The 23,835-nt window shown below is 35.8% G+C and overlaps 2 protein-coding genes across 2 annotated transcripts in view; both read right to left on the reverse strand.

Moving 5' to 3' along the window:
• The window catches only part of LOC149795613 (DNA polymerase nu-like), a 49,768-nt gene extending 42,896 nt beyond the window's left edge, over window positions 1-6,872 (reverse strand). Inside the window, exons 1-2 of the mRNA XM_089965441.1 lie at window positions 6,723-6,872; window positions 5,702-5,743 (exon numbers count right to left, since the gene is read on the reverse strand). The gene's annotated coding sequence lies outside the window, so the exon portion shown is untranslated. The remainder of the gene's footprint in view (window positions 1-5,701; window positions 5,744-6,722) is intronic.
• LOC149795615 (uncharacterized) lies at window positions 1,307-23,483 on the reverse strand. The gene is made up of 7 exons (XM_089963829.1): window positions 23,477-23,483; window positions 20,793-21,720; window positions 14,120-14,169; window positions 7,722-7,840; window positions 6,723-6,881; window positions 5,637-5,743; window positions 1,307-1,448 (listed from the first exon to the last, which is right to left on the reverse strand). Exons 1-7 carry the CDS (start codon window positions 23,481-23,483, stop codon window positions 1,307-1,309), a joined length of 1,512 nt encoding a protein of 503 aa, XP_089819955.1.
• Between the last annotated feature and the right edge of the window lie 352 nt (window positions 23,484-23,835).

Consider the following 23,835-nt stretch of genomic DNA (forward strand, 5'->3'; position numbering starts at 1 on the left):
ATTCCATGGATTACGAGTCCTACACTCCACAAACTTAGCAACAGCACAACTGAAAGATGATCAAATTGTTACCAGTATGGCCAAAATTACCCAATCATATTAATGTTAGGAATATAAACTACTTCACCTCTTGAATCCATCAATTCCTGCACAAAGAAGAAAAGAAATTCTTACCCATTACCTCCCTTTCACCCCATCCCCATGTGGCACTAGTTTAAACTGACACATCAATACATTTGGTGATATGATTAAGTATTCTCCAAGCAACACGATCAGCTTCCTTCTTCAAGAATTTATCTGATCTCATTCAAGATAGAAGAATAGGTAAGAGGAAGAAATGCATCAGCAATCAGCATTGACCAACAGCCTCCTTCAAAGGTATAATGTTTGAATTCCATCAATGAAAGATAAACAGCTCTCCTAATATGACAGTAACGCAACTGACGTTCACATGACCCATGACTAACATTCAGATAAGGATAAAAGATGTCTTTTCCTTATTGATCAAACAAACAAACAAACAAACAAACCAAAGAAACCCCAAAACCACACACAAAAAACATAGCCAAATCTAGTAAAAGTTCTAAACCCATGCCCATGAAGTGGCTGTGCTGACATCAGAAGGGTCTTGTGGTCATCATGGCTACAGCCACTGGACCCCTCAGACTCGATTCCCATCTCTGTTATGCAGATCTTGGAGATAAAATTCTGACAAGGCTTACTGTATACCAGCCCTAATGGACAGAAAAAGATGTCAGGTTGACTGGGTCTTGCTAAGTTGCTCTTTTTTGACATGTTGATAGAGAAGAGAACCTTACATAAACACTATCTGGTTGCCCCCCCAAACAGTGACTAATTCTTAGCCATGAAACTTGGTTGCATCGTTAATACCACTGGACCATCCAATCTGAACTAGAGATAGTTTGGTCCATTAAAAGGGCATGCAACTCAATCACACATCCTTTTTGACAGATTCCCTGACAGAAACCAGAGTTGTTGATATGGGTATGACACCATTTTCAGCACATTATAGGTTAGACAGTATATTTGGTGGTGGAAGAACCTGGGGAAACCCTTGAAAGAATGACTGACTCACAGAAAGCTACCAGCAAGCTTTCTTTCATACCTACATTGGCTGAACCCGAGACTCCAACCCAATGAGATGTTGGTGATCTGTTAAGCCAAGTGCCTATAGACCTTTCAGCCACCCAGGGGCCTGATAATAACCCAATCTTACTTCTTCTCCTGGAAAAGCCAGAGAAAAAAGTTAGACACCTGAGAGATCAATGAATTCGTGAGAACAATGTTATCTTTGCACCAATCCCTGAATACCATACACATCCCTTTGTAGTCTTTCAAAGTGGAGAACCTTCTTGCTTACGAGATTCTCTCCATGACTGAAGGCTGAAACTCCTTTCTTCACAAGCCTCTCCTGACCAGAATCAGTCCTGAAGAAAAGACATGTTTTGGCAGGAATGATACACCTGAAACCAGGATTGTTTGAGAAGACTGAATTTTGATGTCATCTTCCTGGGGATGTCTGTCACTATTTCCAGCAGACTGTTCACCCATGACTTGTCCCATTTGAATGGGGCTAAACAAAACAGCTTTGTAATTCTGGTGCCTGATTTTCTAAATGACTCTTGTAATCAAATCAGTTGGAAGGAAAGCATAGTCCCAAATCCAATCTTAGTCTGACTGTCCAAGGCTCAAATTTCTCATTCCAAAACTAGTAGAGATAAATATGGACAGCTATCACAAAGAAATCCACCAGGTTCCCCAAAAATATGCAAATCTGCTGAAAGATCAATGGAATGAAGCAACCACTTGGTGTGCTGAGTTTGACCAAATCTACCAACACATTCTGTGCACAACGGATTTGTCTGATCTGAACTATTATATTATGCCTGGAGTAACAGTATAGAAACTCCCAGATCATGAAGCAAAAGTCATGTGATTGGCCCCCACCTGTTAAAGAAGGTCAACGATCAACAAAGAATTGTTTAACATTATGAGAATCACTTTCCCATACAAGTTCTCTTACCACAGTTGAGCAAGCAATGTCAGCTGTAGAGTGGCAGTTTAGAAGAATGAAATATGATGTTGCATTTAGTAAACTAATGAGTTGCAGAAACTCTCCCACAGAAAGTGATTTCCTGTCTGAGACTGACTGTGTGAGCTCATGCAATTCATATGGGGGGGGGGGGGGGGGCGGGGGTAAATATACTGACATGGTTTATAAATTCCATATCAAGATGAACAAAGTGATGATATTTTGATTTCATCCAACTCTTCCAAATTAACTAATTTTTAAGCTGACTCAGCTGTGGTGGCTACACTGGACATCAAACCAGCACCATTTTCATTTATGACCAACTAGACACCATAAGATGTCTTTAAGTGAAAATCCCTGATATGACCATCCATTTAGGAGGAACAACAATAGTAAGGTTTTCAAGATGGCCATTGTAGAAGCTAAACTGAATGCCTGACTGGTATCATTTTCATTTGGGACCATTACCAGATTATGCCTATCCTCCAAGTAGTTTTGTAGAAGCACAGATCACAAACATGTGCTAGTGGACAGATAGATGATGGACAACAGACATCCCCACAGGCTCTCACCTGTCTATGAAGAGGCAAGCCAAAAAAGAAAAACTGAAAATATACAACCTAATATCTGAAATACGAATATTCAACAACACTTGTAAAATCATAAAATATCAAATTCAACACTGTTTGCAATTCAAATCTAAAGTATGCATGTATGTGATGCTATCACATGTGACATACCTGGTCAGAAAAATGAAGTCCACTGACTTGAAAACGAAGAAAATATATTGCAGAACCCTTGAACATGTACAATTTTACAACATTTATGGATGGATGGTTTGAAAACATGAAGATATTTTAAGAAAGTGATTGTCAATCCAAAGAAATCTTATTTGTACTACAGCAAAAGCTTAATCTAGTAGGGGGTGAAGGGGAGCCAATAGGTAGAGTTTTTTCCTTTTTGTCTACATGGAATATAGAGATGTAAGATGAATTTTTCATCTGTCTGGAATTGCTGGATTCAGGAGGAAGTGTAGCTTATATTCCTAACTTTAATGTGATCGGGGAACATATTCAAAGGAGAATGTTATGGCAAATGTGTACTTTGGAAAAGACCAAGAAATTGTAGTGATAACTGGTCCCCAGCCAGTAACTCTTAAAAGATAAACAAAATGTGATGATAATTAAACCAATATGAAATGTATTTAGGACAAGCACCAAAACCAAATGTATGTGGAAAATAAACTGAAACTACAAATTCTAGAATATTTATCAGCTCTTAGGATGCATTTTCTAAGTCAATTATTGGTCATCAATGTAGTAGTAAAATGTACAAAAATATATTCTCCAAATCAAACACATACAAAAGTGAACCAGTTTTTCACTTCAAACTAAATTTAGTTGACTGGTTGCTCAAAGTATTCAAAAATCATGATAAGCTGTCTACATCAATAAAGGTTATAACTGTTATAGGAAAAGCAACAAAACTTTGACTTGCTGATTACTGAACAAAAAGAGCAACCTCAGCCTTTTCTGTCAAGCAAAAAAACAAACTAAATGCATGGTGAACAGATTTCCCCGTTTCTGGAGAAAACCAAAACAGCACAAAATTCTTCTGTAATGAAGTAGTATTAATCTATTATCTGTTTCCTGAAGATACATGGATAAAATAATAGATCAATTAAACATATTCAAGCTGAGATTATACTGTAAACTGAAAGTAACTTTTGAATTCTTTATTCAAAAACAATAAATCAAATATGTCAGTTTTTTTATACACAGTAATATAGTATTTCATCATATGGTCCCATCACATACAGGTTTTTTCCCATGGATGAAATTCAAAACAGCTGCCTCTGTTACACATTCAAGTTTATCTGAGAGAAAATACAGAGGATGCTCCATCTGAATTTATGGACCTTATCCATCTAATAAGCTTATTCTAAACCTTCGAATTAGACATCAAATGAAATTGTTAGATGCTGGACCACTTTGAATTCATTATGATGCATATTTCATGTCAATCTAATATTTATGTATGAATTTTGGGGTCTTATGGCACATCAGCACAATGCAAACTATACAGCACCCAGTAAATGCTAGTTAGCAAACATGGCTAAATCAAAACTCTTCCAAAAATACTGAGGTAGACAAACCCTTCCAACCAAGGGTCAGTGACCACCACGAAACAAAAAATAAAAGATGAAGATGTTGCAGAAACTGTCAAAAGACATAACAAATAAAGACAGAATCAAAGATAGAAGCAAATAAAGTAATGCCACATTTATTTTAAGCATTATCCAGTCTTTTAAAAAGTCTAAGACATTTCTCAGTTGGAACACCATTACAGGATGTATCTCACAACCAGTAGCCTCCATTATTTGCCTTTTATGACAGGGTGCATCAGGCCTATTCTTCATCCGCAAACTCACAGGGAGAAATGTGAAATTTAAGTAGAACGTTGAACCATATTTATGGTAAACAATGTGAATATTAAAGTGTTAACAATCTAATACTGGCTCCATGCTCTAAGTTAACTGAGACCCATAACTCCATATAATATGAACAAAAACAGATCTGAAAACTTGTTGGCATAAAACTTCAACCTTGTCTGGTTGCCTGTGAACCAAATATGTGGAAGCATCCTAGAGTGTTTCCATGCATGGATGCACCACCCAAGCATTCTGAAGATATTTCTATGCTGGGAAACAAAACATCTGGAAAAACAGGTAATGTTTGTGATTAAATATCAATCAAAACAAATTACTTTGAAATCAACACATTCACTGACCCTTCACCAATGTGCTATGCTGATATTTTTGCACATCAGCACAATGCAAACTATACAGCACCCAGTAAATGCTAGTTAGCAAACATGGCTAAATCAAAACTCTTCCAAAAATACTGAGGTAGACAAACCCTTTCAACCAAGGGTCAGTGACCACCACGAGACAAAAAATAAAAGATGAAGGTGCTACAGAAACTGTCAAAAGACATAACAAATAAAGACAGAATCAAAGATAGAAGCAAACAAAGCAATGTCACATTTATTTTAAGCATAAACCAGTCTTTTAAAAAGTCTAAGTCATCACAGGATGCATCCCACAACCAGTAGCCTCCATTATTTGCCTTTTATGACAGGGTGCATCCGGCCTAATCTTCATCCACAAACTCACAGGGAGAAATGTGAAATTTAAGTAGAACTTTAAACTATATATATGGTAACCAACCTGAAATTTAAGTAGAACGTTACCATATTTATGGTAAACAATGTGAATATTAAAGTGTTAAAAATCTAATACTGGCTCCATGCTCTAAGTTAACTGAGACCCATAACTCCAAATAATATGAACAAAAACAGATCTGAAAATTTGTTGACATAAAACTTCAACCTTGTTTGGTTGCCTGTGAACCAAATATGTGGAAGCATCCTAAAGTGTTTCCATGCATGGATGCACCACCCAAGCATTCTGAAGATATTTCTATGCTGGGAAACAAAACATCTGGAAAAACAGGCAATGTTTGTGATTAAAAATCAATCAAAACATATTACTTTGAAATTGACACATTCACTGACCCTTCACCAATGTGCTGTGTTGATATTTTGTGCATTAAACTGCTTGAATCTCATGAACAAAACAAAAAGTACCTTTACATTCTCTAAATCCTTGGTCTTGAAATTTTGCTTTCTCTGGAAATGATAGATAAAGCAGTATATTACATTAAATAGTCATTCTAAATGCACACATGATGCAAATTTATTGACAATTCTAAAATTACATTATTTATGAAGAAATAATGTTTGTGGCAAACAACATAAAACAAACCTTAAATTTTTTATTAAAGATGCAGCATTAAAACAAAGCCTGTATTTTAAGGTTATGCACCATGATATAATGTGATGCAAAAATCATAAAAATGCATAACAGTATGGGTTGAAAGATAACAAGGTGAAATTTAGTCTTATATCTTCATTTGTTTTTCAAAACAGTTGTTATTTTTTTTATATTTTATTTTTTAGTGCCCACTATACCTTGGTTCTGCATATTACACTATTCTCAATGTATCATGGTACTGAACATATGATTCTTAATATAATGTGGTTAGGTACATAGTGGTCATGGACCCTGACTACCATATTATAAAGCGGGAAAGCTGCATTATTACAATATACCAGTCTCATTTCCAGGACTTTGAAACTTGACAATATCTTTTTAAATTAGCACCAAAGATAAAAGAATTGCTTTCATACATGAATTTACATTTTATTTTACTCATTACAATTTAAAATTTCAATTCTGTGTCAAGGAGAAATTATCAAAGTGATCAAGAGATACCTTTGCGTGGTCTTTTCTTCATAGCTAATGGCCTTACCTTTGTGTGGTCTTTACTTCATAGCTAATAGCCTTACCTTTGTGTGGTCTTTTCTTCATAGCTAATAGCCTTACCTTTGTGTGGTCTTTTCTTCATAGCTAATAGCCTTACCTTTGTGTGGTCTTTTCTTCATAGCTAATAGCCTTACCTTTGTGTGGTCTTTTTTTCATAGCTAATGGCCTTACCTTTGTGTGGTCTTTTTTTCATAGCTAATAGCCTTACCTTTGTGTGGTCTTTTTTTCATAGCTAATAGCCTTACCTTTGTGTGGTCTTTTCTTCATAGCTAATAGCCTTACCTTTGAATCAGAAGCACCATCATCTGATAGCTGACTGGTGTTCTCATCCAGGAGTAATGTCAACAACACTTCCTTGCTATTTCTGATACAGCAACAGATTTCCCTCAGTTTCTTTTCAGAAAGGCTTGAGACACATACTGTATCAGTGTTGTACTGTAACTAAAAGAATCATTTTGGCTACACAAAATAAACCTTGTTTGTTGTTCATCAAAATTCAAGGAAAAACCATAAAGCAAGCAAGTGAAAATTCCTTTAAATTTGTTTTACCAGTTAAAATTTGTCAGATTCAGCAGGGTTTTTCTTGTGCTTGTTATATATATATATATATATATATATATATATATATATATATATATATATATATATATCAGTGCCAGGATCTTTCTGTGGATTTATTTTTAAAAAAAGTTCTCATCTTACATATTTTAGTTTGCAGGATTCATGCAAAACAACAAATAAAGTGCATGATTTGTTTCCCTCATCAAGCATATTTTTAGGAGGGGATCTCGAAGAATGACAAATTTCATGAGATCTTAGTCCTATAATGATACCTAAGTATATGCATGCCTTTCCTAAAAGTATTTCACAGATTTTCAATATTCTGTTGCTTTCCTCTATGATAAGGACACAAGAGACTGATAAAAAGTTTTAATATCAGAAACAAAATAGACTTAAGACTCAAATATTTCACAAACAATGATCTTATGTGAAAAAAATTAATTTTTAGTTACTAAATCACATATTACTATGAGTAAGATCAAAATTAATTTTTTACCTAACATATTACTATGGTTACGATAAAAAAAGTCTGTCATTATGATCCAGTGTCAGTATACTCAGATTAACCAAACATACATGCATCAAAATCAAGAATTTGCAAACTCAGCTCATAGTTGATTGACTTGACTGAATTCAAACAGACACCAAAAATGACTAGTTCATTTTTTAAAACCTCCAATGAAACCTAAATTTTCATCAGATCTCAAGAACTGACAATACCCGTTGCTCTGTGTTAGTATCTAGCTTTTGCTTCTTGAATGGTGTATAAAACTGGCTCATAGTCCTCTGAGGTTTGAATTGTTCCTTGGCACAGTTTTCCTTGTTTTCTTCCCTCTGTCCTGAAAAGTCAAGGTAGAAAGACTGGATGATTGTAAATTCTGCAAGTATGTATCTTGCATTATAAATTATAATAACCTATAAGAGATAGACATATGTTTTTATCTAAACCTTGAAAAAGAAGACCAGATCTCAACTGTGGTATTAAAAAATAAATACTTTAATGCAACCTCATATTAATCAAACTTTACATTTCTTGAAAAATTAAAATTTGTTTGAAGGTTTCTATCTCTAATACTGTGTTACAAATACCCTTCATTATAGACCCATGCACCAGTAAGAATTGGTGTTGTGTTGTGAAGTTTTAGTAAATGGTAAGATTTGAAACTATAATGATTTGAAATGTAATATCTGGTACTCTGAAAAATCATCAATACAGTTCAATAGCTTTAACATAAAATCAAAAGAACATCTCAAATGTTCCTGGCATGTTTCACAAGAACATACACCTAGGAATATAAAGTTTATTGTAAACATAATTCAAAATGACACTGGAATCTTTGTTTATAAACATATTTTAAATTTGTTTAAATTTTTAGCATTAAGAATCACCTTCTTCCCACCAGGGAAAACCCTCCTGAATTTTGATTAATTCATTATTTTATGGCCTTTCAGAAAAATTAGTTTTACTGGTGTGGAGGAGATAAAGCTACTTTTAATTATGATACTTACCTGCTGCTACTGCATTTGCTTTTTCTTTTCTGGGACTCCTAGTCCAAGCTAAATTATTCCCTCCTCCAATTAGCATTCATGTGTCAGAATTGAAAAGAACAAACTCCCAGTCTGACACCTGCATTATATCGAACATACGGAATATCGTCATCTTTTGACTTGTACCTTAGAGTACAGTACAAGTCATGCAGGTGATGTAGGCATTCAGTACTAACAATGGGTGTCATGTTTATAAAAAAAACTGACCGCATACTTTTAAATGGAGATCATTTCACTATATTTTGGTCCTCATACAGCTATATTCCTTCAAAGGACATTATATAAAGAAATACAAACAGCAAAAATCAATGTTAAAGTATGTGACATTTTTGGGTGAGGACAACATAAAGGTGTGATTCAGTACAAACAAGACTGAGAGTTACATGCACAAAAAAGGTCCTGGCAGATTGCTTGTAATAAGTCAAGCCTGAAGGTGGTGAATCTGTAGGCTGTTGTGGAGGATAGACCTCCTCTGCTGAAACAGAAGGTCCTTTGTCTGTGACAATCTCCTGGGCTATTCTACCAATAGATTAAGTAGATCACTGAACCATAACCACTGGGGCCACAGGGGTTACCAGGATGAGCTAAGCAGGGGAGATCCTGAATTGGTGGAGCACCTGTAGGATCAATCAGAAAGGTGGGAAGGCATACATAACAGATGATCCTCTTTAAACTCAACATGTCCACTGCCCAGGCCCTCTCTCTGACTGAAGAGATATAAAAGGGGACTTTGCTATTCAATCTCATATACAACAAGTTCACCAGTAGTCGACCCCACAGCTGGAAAAGTGATTCTGCAATTGACTGGTGCAGAGGCCATTCCATGAGGAACTCCTCTGGACAGATTGTCCACCATGATATTCTTCTTGCCAGAAAACGACAGACTCAAGGCATGATCTCCTCCAAGGCTGCCCATCAAAGGAGGATACAGACTTCCAAGTAAAGAGAAGGAGCAGGTGTACCTTTTTGCCATAGGAGGTACGCTACCACTGACTTGTCATATAAGGCACTCCCCATGCAGCAACACCTTATGGGGTTGAGGCATCCTTATAGGGACAGAAACATTGCCCACATTTCTGATTTGTTTATATAAAGAGTTGCTTCTTCCTGAGACCAAAATCCTTGAAGAACCACATCCACTGCTCCTGGTGAGCACCCAATCCTGAATCTCATGTGTTAGTGTACAGAATGGAGTGGAGTTCAGATGTGTGAATTGGGACTCTGGTCAGAAACTGGTTATGATTCAGTCATCAACTGAGGTGGTGGTGAAGTCTCAACCCAAGGTGGATCTGAGCTGATAGCAGATCCTTGTGCAGTCTCCAATTTATCAGAAGCAGGAAATGGAGAGGGTGAAAGTTTTTCTAGGGGAACCAAATCTGCAGGCAAGTTCTGAATCTCCAAGAGAGAGAGAGAGGTAAATACAAACTTATAACAAGATCTTTGCCAGAAGAGGCATTTTGAGTGAAATGATTTGCTGGTCCTGTCCAGACCAACATGAACTCTCTGGAGATTGGCTAAGAAATGTATCCCCTCATATACAAAGTCCTGAGAAGAGATGAAATTCAACTTTTCTAGGTCTGGAACAAGACCTGAGAGTTTCTGAGGATGCTGTGCATCAACCAGTCATCAAAATACTGGAAGATAGGGAGCCCTGATGACTTCAAGTGGCCTCCAATTAGCCCCATCATACCAGTAGAGCATCTGGATGCTGAGGCTATATCAAATGGAAGACAAAAAGTTGAAATACCTCCTGTTGGAGACAAAACTGCAGCCGTTTTCTGTGTGAAAGGAAGATTGAGATGTGATGGTACATATCCTGAAGATTGAAGGGGACTGACAAGTCACCAGGCCTTATGGCATTCCTGACTGAGGCAGTAATATCCATCTTGAAGTATTCTTCTCAAATAAATCTGCTTAGGGTAGAAAGGTCACATATCAGGCAAAGCCTTCTGCCTTTTTTGATACCAGAAGGATCTGGGAATAGGAACCTAGAGAATGTGCCCTTCAAAAGAAAGGTATGTACCTCATCCCTAAATTGGACCAGATTAGATTGGTGAAAAAAGATTGAGGTCCATGATAGTGGACAATGCTCTTGGAAAGAAGCTGGTAGGTCTCCTTTAGAGTGGAATGGACCCACCTTCCAGCATCTTGCTGGGAACTTGTCAAGGTGGAGACACTGCATGAATGGGTGCAACTCTCCAGGAATACACCATCCCTCCTTTGGGAAGGGAGAGAATTGCAAAGACTTTCTCAACTGGCCTTTCCAACAGCCTCATTTTGCAAATTACAGGCAAGAGGAAGCTTTGAATTGAGGATGCTTGTTAGACTACTGAGGCAGTACCAGCTTTAAAAAATATGGTAGAAGGTTCCAAATGGTGGTCAAGGGAAGGAAGTTTCCTGGCCTTTTTGATGGACCATGAGCTCCTACCAGGGACCAGTGCTGTTTGTCCCTCAAATTCCATGATGCCATAAATGGGATGATGCTTCAAAAGAGCATCTTTGCCTCAAGAGGAGCAGTCCTTGGAAGGTTCTTGCTGTGCTCCAGCAAGACCTTCAACATCTCCAAAGCAGCATCTCTGCAAAGATAAAACAGCTCTGCAGAAATCACCAGGAACACAGAAATTACAAGCTGTGATGTCATTGCTACAGCCTCCAGTAGATGCAAAAGCAGGGACAATGAGCTCTCTGTCAATAGACCAAAAGCTACAGAAAAGAGGTCACCATGTGAGGTGATGATATGAGAGTACAGACCCCCACCTCCAGGGTTTTAACTGGAAGACAAGCCCAGGTCTCTGTGGATATCCCCCCTTGCAACAATCCATTGTTCTAGGAAGGAGGTTTTAAGGGGCCAAACCTGTAAGTGGACTCTATATAAATGGATGCAGAAACCTACAGCTGAAGTGTAGAAGATGGAACAGACCATCCCTTCTACTGCCTGGTGAACTCCTGTCCCTAGGAAAACTTTTTTGCAACCTCCCAAGCCACTGTGAAATGTGGAGACAACAGAAGGTCTGGACCTTACACTTCCCCAAGAGTCTCTCCAGATGAAAGATAGTTTTTCTGTCCTCAGTGCCTGAAGACACAAATCTGGGAGGAAGAGGCAGTAAAATTGATTTACATCTTCCTTCCCCCATTCAGACTTCCTCTTCCAACAACACATGGCCTGACAAACGCGAGGGGGCTGGGGACCCAGTGTTGGGAGAGGAACTGTTGCCACCTGTTTGAGCCCACCATTAAAGAAAAATCTGACACTGTCCTGAACCTGCTCCTGTATGATATGGGGCTGTGCCATGCAGTATCTCTCATTGGAGGGGGTGAAATGAAAATGGGTTTGTCCTCACTCCAAAACCCCATATTGGTGGTGCAGGAGATGAGACTTACCCCTACCAGTGGACCTTCTATTGGCAAATTAGAAAGTTTCTCATACCTACTAGATTGTCTAATGAAAATTTAGCAGCCCTCTCCTTTTTGTTCTCTGAAACAGGTTCATTGGGGGAAGGGGTCTCACTTCCAGGAAAGAAGGGGGCTATTTCCCATCTCATAATAAATGAAAGGGGAGGAGTTGCTGATCCAGTCCCTCTCCCTAGTGATGCAAGTAAAGTTCAATTCCCCACAACAGGTGACCAGCACCCAGTGACTGGTCAGCAGACAAAGACCAGTTAGGTGATGAAGGTTTGATGGAGGAACCTATGACATCATAACAAGCATCAGTTTGGGATCTTTTGGCATTAAGTTATCTCCTAAACAAGGAGGTTCCTGAACAAAGACATTATTTTACCCAAAGGGAAAGTTCCAGACAAAATATTCATGATGATAATGAAGGTGTGAGACATCTGTCAATTATAACGATTAGTGTGAGACCTCTGAAACACACTACTGATATGACGAATGATGCAAGACATCTGTTAAACACAGTATGAATGGTGTGAAACCACTGAAACACACTATCAATGATGATGAATGATACAAGACCTCCCAAACGTGTTGTATAGATTTATATTATAATATTAGTCAATGTAACATCAAAATATCTATCTATATACATCAATAGCTATTATGTATGCTACAACTAAAGGGGTAGGGTATAATAATGACATTGATTTAATAATGCCTCAAATCTCAAAGAGCTTAAAGAAGCACCAAGTTATACAAAGGAATGAGGTATTATCACTCTAATGATATGAAAGACAACCCCCCAATCTGAATGCCAGAACATGACTTTGACAACAGAAAAGGCAACTTTTTCCAAGAGTGATTTGAACATCAACCAATCATAAAGGTGTCCATGAAAAAGAGGATGACTACTATGCAATGGTGTATCACATGGGACTCAAACTGGTTCTGTGTTCTTTCTGTTCCAGACTTTCAAGAACATTCTATCCAAAGGGTGTGTGTGTGAAAATTTATAATCTGAGTGAGAGTAATCCTATCCCATAAAGGTATGCAGTGCAAGAGTGATAGGTATAGTATTACTGCTATTAAAACCATTTTTCTTTTTCAGTCACAATGACCATCACCATTCACCATTTGCATCCACTACCTCAAGTGCAAGCCATCCACAAAGTTTGGTCTAGGTCTGCATTGGTTTTTGTTGTTAGTATTTTTAGCAGCACACATTACTGGCTATATCATGATCTGGAATAGCAGATAAATACCTTTCACAAGGACACATCAAGGAAGCAGACCAGAGCTGGTCTAGGTGGGTATCGAGCCTGTGATCCTTAGATTATGTGTCTGATGGTATGTGATGTAAAACTAATTTGATGTAGATCCAATGTTGTTGTGCAGTGGCCTTGAACTTTGACCTTTAACTCCAAAATCAACAAGCTTCTTTTTTACAGCCATGAACAAGATACCCATGAAGTCTGGCACCTGTAGGTGGTGGAGAGCTTGAGTTGTTGTGCAGAAATCAGTTTGGAAAAGTATGCTACGCCTTGTTGCGGGTGTATAAAAATTACTTCAGCCAACTACTATTCTTATCATAAAAGAAACATAACATATATTTGTCATGGCTAAATGACATCAGGAAAGTTTTGTTTCTGTACAGAAATAGGATCTAAGAATATAACAGAAACAGTGTTATAATGAAGACCATGTATTTTGATTAGTAGTAGTAGTGGTAGCATTAGTAATAGCAGTAGTGACCTTTAGAAAACAGGTTTGATTGTAATTGCCACCATTTATATTGCTGTCATGAGCTTCAAATATATTTTGATGTTGTATTTCCTCTAATACTGATGTCTAAATTTGTGACAAGTAATAGGCCACACAGAAATTTTCTCACCACACACACACACACCACACACACACACACACACACACACACACACACACACACACACACACACACACACACACACACACACACACTCATGAATCAGGTAACAACTAACTGCAAAAGAGCTGCCCGTAAACAAAAATTTCCAAGATGTTCATCTGCATTGCTGTATTATATTTAACATAATATTTTCATGTACATTTCAGTGGCATTTAATGATAAGAATTACATTAATCTAAAAGTTATCATGAAGAGAAAGATTTTTGAACATAAAATCCTGCTGAAAACATACCATTAAAACTTGTAGCAGAATCACCAACATCACTGGAAGTATTAGTTGGTCTGAAAGGAAATACATGGTACATTTCTTATCCTAGAAAGGACATTGAAACATTCTTTTGCACTCATTAACAGGAAATGTGTAATTTGATGAATGTTTTTTTAAACATCTAAAAATCATAAATAGCATACATGAATTTCAAGAAAATTTAAATGAATCCTTGAAAGATGCCACCTTCTGGCCAGGGGTAATAGCAGGGTTCTCACACTTTTTGAACCATATATTTCCAGGTCTTTTCCAGGTTTTATCATGAATGAGAAAATTCAGTTTTTCAAGGTTCACTAATGACCATTAATGACTGGAATTAGAGAACATTTTGGATTGGAAAATGTGCATTTTTAAAATCAAAAGCTGTTTCTATTTTGGGACTCTCCCAAAACATATCAATTTGAGATATGATTATGCACTAATCGCAGGCTGTATCACAAGGAGTAACTACTGAAATTCATAAACTCCATTTAATTTAAAAAATAAAAATGCTAACTTTACTCATCTCAACTGCATATATTTGTATGAAAAGAGTCTTTTTAGGAAAAGGGATGTTTAAATTTTGATAAAGTCCTTAAAAATTATCTATCTTTAGATAAATAAAAGAGGCTTTTTTTTTATAAATCCACCTGTGCAATATTTCAGGTAATTTTTATCCATATATACCACCTTGGGATGAGTGATCTGTGACAGACACTTGTCTGTGTCACCTGGTTCAACAGAGTATACTTATCACAACACTACACCACTCCCTCAATAACTCGCGCCCTGATAACTCGCGGCCTCGGTCGTATGTCGAGTGAACTCGCTTCATCTGATCAATCGAACACTGTAATAAATGTTATTGTGTATGTAACAGAGACTATCTTAAATTAACCAACTCTTTCATAACTATGATCAAAGATAACAAGGCAGCAAAGAGAAATGAATACTTCGTAAATTAAAGAGCTTGATTTCACAGATATGGACCATTGTGGGCAAGCGGGTTTCAGAGAATTCTTGAACTAGCATTTAGAGATATCCTCAGGGATGATACGAAATTTCATTATTACTTCCAATGAAATCACGACATTAACACTGTACTAATTGAACAATAAAAAATTGAGTTTTGACGTAGACGTGTCACGAAATAAATGTCACGTGTTTTTGAAAAAAAAGGAATCTTGTTTGGTGGTGTATCAACAGTTAGTCTTGTTCCCAAATTGTGGACTACCAATTTGGCAAGATACTGTTAAACAACACTACAGGAACCAGACTCATCAAGAAAACAAAAAGCAGTACGTAATACACAGATTTTTCGCGTACATGTGATGGTTGTTCAAACCCGTTGGAACGATCTTTCATATGTTGGATATTTTGAGAAAAAAATGTTATATAAACAGAATAACAAACAACTTCATTAGAAAAAGCACGTTATTAAAAATTATTATTGATGTGATTGTAAAATGAGGATTCAGTCATTAAACAGCCCAGGTCCCTAATGCCGCTCCCCCCCACGATTTTCTTGATGTCAAAGCAAATTTTTTTTCAATTTTTGGAGGTCCCTTGGTAACTCACGCCTCACTTATAGTGTGTTCTATGTGGACCCCGTTGTGTGTGAGTTATCAAGGGAGAGGTGTACTTATGCTCTTAGCAGCAAAAAAAAACAATGCTGGCACCTGATACTAACCTGCTGTCTTCACTCTAAAATTAATAATTTCATGATTTAACCCATTTTAATATCAAGTTTGTTAAGATTAGAAAATGCACACATATATTTTTGTATGCAAATCTGCATCTACTTGGACAGTGAAGTTTTCCTTGCAACACACAAATTTTTTATGCAGTCAAGCAGAGAAGACAAGTGGTTTTCCTGAGCCCTTCTTATGTCTGATTGGAAACCTAACACGCACTTTACGTGTAATCCAACTATGAAGTGTATATTTTAATGCAATCATTGTCAAGAACACCCAGAACATGGGATTCTGCATTGAAAATTACCCAACAGTTGGTAGATTTCTAAAGAGAGCTAACCCCTGACTTATGCAATAGCTGCATTCCCAAGAATGGTCATTTATCTTAAAATCACATAACTCAAAACTTTTGGTTTCAGTGCCTATAATTCTTTGAATGAAATGAATATGTCTAATCACATTCAGCCTAATGTGATTAGACATATTTGCTTTGCTAAAGAAACTTAATGGCAGTTCAGCCATAATCAGCATTCCTCTGCAACCACTGCTCTTCAAGCAACTCAAACAGTAGTCAATAAAAGCAATACTATAAGGCGAAAAACTAGTTATTTCCAAATTTCTTGCAAAAGTGGTTCACCTGATTCATAAAAATTTCCACCAAATCCTTAGTGTCATTATGCCCACACTGATTCAAACCTTTGACCAAAATTTTAAATTTAGTGTGATTTTCCCAATTCTGTATCCTGATGCAAACCCCATTTCACGTGTGACCTTGACATTTGGACTCCAAAATAGATAAGACACCAATGCATGCCCTCCACAAAATTTTGTCCAGGAGTTTTCATGCAGAAACCATTTTTCTTCTTACAGTAACAGTGACCATGAGAACTCAATCTATTGTGCAGAGAGAGGAACTCAGGGTATAATCAGGGTAATCATAGCCATTTCAAGGTTATCACTTAATCACCTGTTTTTTAGCACAAGTTTTTATGTTTATTTTCCAAGCTGAATTTTTTGGCCAGCTTAAAGAACTGTTACATGTCTAGACTCCTATAAAAAGTAACAGAAAAGAGTGAAGACAACAAGCTTTGTCAAATTTAAAAAATAATTTATTTACCTAGAATATCAAGTGAAAAATAAGAAAAAAGAATTTATGGTTTTATGAATCAAATTTTAAAATAATCCAAGAATTAAAAAATAGAAGTCCTAGTAATAAAAGTCCTCAATGAAACTGAGTTTGAATCCTGATGAAATCCAAAATGGAAGATGATGTCTGTTGTAACCTGTGAAGTGCTGTTATATTAACAGTTTCTTGTTGAATCACAGAAAATATTATTCCACTTTTCAATTCTGTATAAATTTTAGTGAATGTCTTTGTCCAAGAATTTGGTAGGAGCATTTTATATATTTCCAGGGAAAAGAATCACCTGAAATTCAATTAATCTGAAGATAATAAAATAATTAGCCCAAACTGGGCACATCATAAAACTTGACTTTTCAAGTGTTAAGGCATGAATGACTAAATTCTTATCATGAGTTATAAGACTAACTAAAATGCAAAATAGATGCCTGGATGGTGGTCAAAAGATCATCTTTCCAGAAGGAATGGAAGTTTGTTACATGATAATTATCACATCGTCAAGGCACTTAACTTAATAATTCTTAGTCTGAGAAATTTTTTATAAAAAAAAAGGTTGTTTACCAAAACTGTCACTGGTTCTGAATCAAGGTCAGGAACTAGATACAAACTCCACCTTAATAATCTCTGATTTTTATTTTTCATCTTGCCGATGAAAGTAAGGGGGTTGTGATCACTAAACACAATAATCGGAGAAGGAGCTTAACTAATGCAAACTTCAAAATGTTCTGATGCCAATATTAAAGCCAAACATTCCTTCTCAACTGTAGAATAATTTCTCTGGTGTTTACTTAATTTATCATAAAAATAACACAATGGATGATCAACACAATTCTTATCTTCTTCAATCAATACTGCTCCAACCCCAACATCACTTGCATCAACCGACAGTTTAAATGATTAACTGAAATTTGGAGCTGTTAGAACTGGTGTGCTCTTAAAGCCTCCTGACATTTTTTAGTCCAATGAAACTTGGTTTTCTTGCTCAATAAATCTGCCAAGGGTTCAGCAATTATAGAAAAATTGGAAAAAAAATTCTGATGGTATCTAGCCATACCTAAAAAATCGCATCAGTTGCTTTTTACTGATAGGCACAGAGAATTCAGAGATAGCCTTGACCTTAGCATCTTTAGGTTTAACTTGTCCAAGTCCCACAATACGTCCTAGAAATGTTACACAAGCAAGACAGAACTCACTTTTGGATAAATTAATTGTCAAACTTGCATCAATGAGTCTTTCAAAGAATTTTCGAACTGTTGTTAAATGTTCTTTCCAGGTGTCATTGTAGATGATGACATCATCGATGTAAGCATCACAATTATCTAGATCTGAGGTAATCATATTCATTAGACGATGAAAAGTACTTGGCGAACCTTTCATCCCAAACGGCATCACTTTATATTGATAAAGTCCATCTGGAGTCATTAATGCCAAAATTTCTGTTGCTCATTCCACCAGTGGAATTTGCCAAAATCATTTCAGAAGGTCAGAGTTTGTGATATACTTTGCACTTCTGATTTTATCAGTGCTGTCAATGATTCTTGGTAATGAAAATGAATCTGTTTTAGTCATACTGTTCACCTTCCTATAATCAGTGCACAAACGGAAAGTTTTATCTAGTTTCGGAACAAGTATACATGGTGAATTCCAGTCACTTTTACTGGGCTCTATGAAATTATTTTCCAGCAAATACTGAATTTCCTTTTTAAAGTATTCCTATTTGAGAGGGTTCATCCTGTATGGGTGTTGTTTCACAGATTTGGAATTTACAATTTCATCATCATGGTAAATTCTCAGGGCTGAGCAATTTTTTTTTTAACCACTAGTCCAGGACAATGGGTTTCAGAAAATTCACTAGTCCCACCTTTCTCTTCACTAGTCCCACCTTACGCTTCACTAATCCCACCTTACTTTTCACTGGTCCCAAAATGGTAATCACTTGCTGAGATTTATGAGACGTATGTACTTAATCCATAGAAGAAAAAAATAAAATAATATACAACATAATTATTTCTTAAAAGAATTTAATTTTTCAAAAACATTGGTTGTTATACATTTGGCTTCTTCAGGTTCATGTATATATGTTTTAGCTGATGGATTTGAAAATATGTCCATGTATATGTCTGCCACCTGCACCAGCACTAAGCCTGCAGTTGATAGCTGTGTCTGGGTTAAAGTCCTCAAGCTCTGGTCCATTTGCAGAAATGTTCAATAGCATTTGTAAACTCTTTTGGTTTAATGAATTCCTTAAAGAAGTCTTGATTAAGTTCATTGAACTAAAATCCTCGTTCACACTCAGAAATAGCTACCGCACACTCAGTATCTGTCTTACGTTTTATCCCTCCATTTTCAAACAAATTTACCTTCTCCAAATTGCCGTTATTACCTTCCTTGCAAAAATAATTTAGCAAACTCATTTTATCCACAGAGTAACTATTAGCTTGCTTGACAACTACTTATAAAGTGATCATAACATCAATTTTCTCTCTTAAATATGAACTGAAACCGCTTTTTAATTTAGCGTAATTGTTTCGCTTGAAACACAATATTGCACGTGGAAGTTAATCATCTGTATAATCAATTATAAATTAAAGAATCATTACTGTCATTTAATCAGTTCATAAAGAAAATCAACACTGATGTCGGTAAAGTACATTTCATTAATTTCATTACACTGACTCGCTGGATTAAAATCATAGTGAGCCACTCGTTATGGTCTAGATTGAGTAAACTCATTGCAACAAAACCGCTTACAACACTGCTAATTGATCATACTGGCTTTCTTTTGTTTGACGTGTTTTTATTTGCTGATAATTTGGTCACATAGCCCAATATGCAGTCAAGCGGTAACAGGATGTAAATGTATACATGAAGAAAGGGTAGAATCAAGTATTCAGTACGCCCAGAGGGCATGATTGGCCAAATAAAGGTAGATATAGTGACTAAAGCATGAAATAAGGACTAGCCCGACTTTTTTAAAAAGCACTTGTCCTGGACTAGCGACTTGGAAAATTTTACTTGTCCGACTTCAAAAATGACTAGTCCAGGACGTAGGGCTATGAGATTTGCTCAGCCCTGGTTCTTATCATGAGTTATTAGACTAAAACGCAAAACAGATGCCAGATGGGGGTCAAGAGTTCATCTTTCCAGAAGGAATAGAAGTTTGTTACATGATAATTATCACGGTGTCCAGGTATTGCATTGACTTAACTTTATAATTCTTACTCTGAGAAAGAATTTAAAAAAGAAAAGAAAAGTTGTTTATCAAAGCTGTCCAGTACTGGTTCTGAATCAAGGTCAGAAACTAGATAAAGTATTTCTATTATAAGGTGTTTATCAATGAAATTAAAACAAATCAAACAGAACTGGACTGAATTTCTGGACAACACCAAATCCAGTAAACAATATTACAGTACAATAGCATGTAACAGAATTAAACAAATTTAAAACTAAAAAACAATTAATTAAATTAAATCAAATATATGTAACAGAACATATTTGGTGTCTGAATATTTTATGCACTTTTGTAAATTATTAAAAAGTTTGAAAAAATGGTGACCAGAAATTAAAGGGTCTGGATATTAAGATTAATGATGGTAAATGGTTGAAAAAGTAAGATTTTTTTTCAGTTTTCTCATGCATGTTGAAAAGAAAAGTCCAAACCACACTTCTTTTTAAAAAAAGGGCATCTAGCATATAAAAACTGGATTCAAAGCTGAGCTCATGGAAGCAGACACTGTAACTACCATAAGCTATATTGTATTAGACAGTCATAACATAATCATATTATCAATAAAAAACAAAATTCAGAATCTGGTCTTTATACCTTACAGTTCTGAGATATGCAAGCTTCTTAGAAATGCTGCTGGACTTATTGGCCCCCAAAACTTCTGAGGTGGAAATTTGGTTCTTTGAAATCAAACCTGCACTATCTGCCATTTCCAGCTGACCATGCTTTATCCCCAAAAACAGTTCCTCCACAGCCACTCTGTCTGCAGCAGTACACTGTCCGGAAGTTTTGTCGTCAAATTTGGCCTCCACTCTAATTATTTCAGATGGTATCAAAGAAAAATCCATTCCAAAATCATTTTTGTCAATCTGTCTCTCATCTTGCCCATTAGTGTCATGTGTCTTACTTGAAAGATTTGAATTTGATACAAGGACATCACAATATTTACTGTGGTTACCATCTGTTGCTAAATAATCTGTATTCCGCATATGTAAGCTAGCTAAAAAGTTGTGGGTTTCAGAGTTATTTATAATACTTTCTTTCTTGACTTTGATACTGAGATGGTTGTCTTGCTTCTCTGGAGATGAGACTATTTCCACTGGAACAGAATCCACATTTTCATGGCAAGCAAATATTACTGCTCTTGGAACAAATTCAATGTCATGAAGATCTTGTGAGAACAAACTAGGAGATATAGGATTGTTCTGTGTTCTTCTCTCTGATTCTGTATTTCTTTTAGCAGTAAACTGCTTTTGTTTTAGAGAATGAGAAAGTCTGACATAATCTTGTGTTTCTATGCATGGAGAAGCATCAGATGTTTCTGATTTAGAAGCATGATAGCATCTTGGAAACTCATATAGTTTCTGATAATCCTGTGTCTCAATAGGGGGCGAGACATCCATTTCTGTGCTAGTATTGTAAGTATTAGGGGTACTGCTTGCAGATGATCTGTTATGATAGTCCTGAGACACGTCATCCCTTCCAAATCTGGCAGGATAATTATTTCTATTACATGTCCCTGGGTCTAAAAAAACAACAACATAATTAACACAAGTAACAATCATGGAATAATGTTACTGGATTAAAATCTAGTTCTTTTATGCCACAAGTTATTTCATGCAGACAAAATGTCTGGATTTATACAGTACTTGTTTGCCTTAGACAAATCTGAGAGAAAAGCTCTGCCCAGGATTCAAGACATGGGCTTTTAAATTCAAAGAAAATCAAAACAATTTATCTCCAACCATCACTGCACATTTTACACAGTTGCAAAGGCACTCTGTTTTCACAAACTTTAAGTCTTCTGAACAATAAACAATCTTATCTGCTTACAGACATACTGTTAATCTGAATTTACAGTCTAACAAGATGTTAACGTGGGTCTGAGATCACTCCGGTTTTGATATAAGCAAAATGGCAAAATGCAAGAGCTGCTGGCTAAGAAAATATTATCAAAAGGATGCTTTCTGTAGACATTTCTTCCGATGTTGTTATTGCAAATATTAAGAAGACAAATGTTCCAAGGTTGCTCAAATTCATCCACATTTGAGAGTACATCAGCATTATTTGTCAAATACTGAAAGGCCTCTTATTACATGATACTTATTCCAAGATGTTTTCTATCAGAGTTTGGTTAAATTCTGCCATGTGGTTTTATGAGATAAACTGTACATGTTTTTCTATTTCCAGTGTGGTACAACTCTATGGTCTTAAAATAAGTGACAGAAAAAGCAAAACTAAAAGTTTAGTAAAATTCAATAAATAATTTAATTCTCTAAGTTAATATGTGAAAGTTTAAGAGGATCTTGAAGTATGGTGAGTTAATTCCCAAATAATCATGAAAGCTGTATCACAAGTCTAAAAAGTATAGTTTGTTCCAAATGAATTCCAATCTTGAATGTGCTGATATACCAATAGTCTTAAATGTGCTGATGTGCTAAGTCTTGATGTATCAAAATGATATAATCCACTTCTGGAACATTCTTAACTTTGTAAATAAGGCTAGACCTTGAACTCAGATATCAGTAGATAAACTATTTATAACTTAAAAACATGGCAAAAAGCATGTAGACCAAAGAATTCCCTGGGAAATACCAAGGTCCTGAACTTAAATCCAAGTAAACATATTTTTAAAAAGTTAGGCTGGCTGAAACTCCTACCCTCAATTACAGACAAAGGTCAAACACAATACAAATTAAATATACATAACAAGTAACAGTAAACATATTTGATCGTGCATTGGCATCATTTCTATAAATACAAAAGACTTTCAAGCTGGGATGTTATCTATTAAATTTAGTCAAATTCCATTAAGCAACTTTTTCAAAGAAGCTACTAAAAGTAGCAGCCTTATCTAATAGCTGAATGGTATCATTAGTAAAAACTTAAAATACTTTCATACCAATTGTTTTCTCTGTTCAGTAGTGGTGGCCAAATCTAAGTGCAAATTGACATCATTTGTATAAATTTGAAAAGTATCTGTGACAAAGGTGCTTTCTGTCAAATTTTGTTCATACTCTGTTAAGAGGTTTTTGAGAAGTCATTTTTAAAAAAATTTCATTTCAGTTTAGGTAGCCATATCTTAGCGGTGGATTGGCATCATATGAACAAAACATAATTGGAGCTATTTTTTAAAACTCAGGTTGTCCACATGCAACAACCAATTTTTATAGAATATACAGGTATACATTAATAACCTATTACTAGAGTATCATTTCGTTTGTCGCATCTGGACAATGTGAAAAATGTTAAACTTTAGGTCTGTCAGCGTTCATTGATACCTTGCATCACTGTAACAACAGCACGTATTGGCTAAATTTAAACTGATGTTTGTGCTATACTAAACATAAAATGGTTTCTGACATAAAACAGACATTCTTATGAAAGCATCTGCACCATAGACAATAATTTTTTATTGCATTTCCGATATATAAAATGATTGTTAACATAAAACAGACATTCTTATGAAACCATCTGCACTACAGACAAGAATTTTCCCATTGCATTTCCCATATATATATATATATATATATATATATATATATATATATATATGCATTTGTGCTTTTTTTATTTCAACTACACACACACACACACACACACACACACACACACATATATAATACCTACACATCACATA

The sequence above is a fragment of the Sinohyriopsis cumingii genome, chromosome 7 (genome assembly GCF_028554795.1).
Source record: "Sinohyriopsis cumingii isolate HCF-2022 chromosome 7, ASM2855479v2, whole genome shotgun sequence".
NCBI lineage: Eukaryota > Metazoa > Mollusca > Bivalvia > Unionida > Unionidae > Sinohyriopsis > Sinohyriopsis cumingii.

Excerpts from the sequence above, each read along its gene's own strand:
- LOC149795615 (XM_089963829.1), bottom strand. Across the intron at positions 14,170-20,792 it reads GCATATCTCAGAACTGTAAG|ACCAACTAATACTTCCAGTG; the intron begins GTATAAAGACCA and ends ATTTCCTTTCAG. Across the intron at positions 7,841-14,119 it reads TTCTGCTACAAGTTTTAATG|GACAGAGGGAAGAAAACAAG; the intron begins GTATGTTTTCAG and ends TTGACTTTTCAG.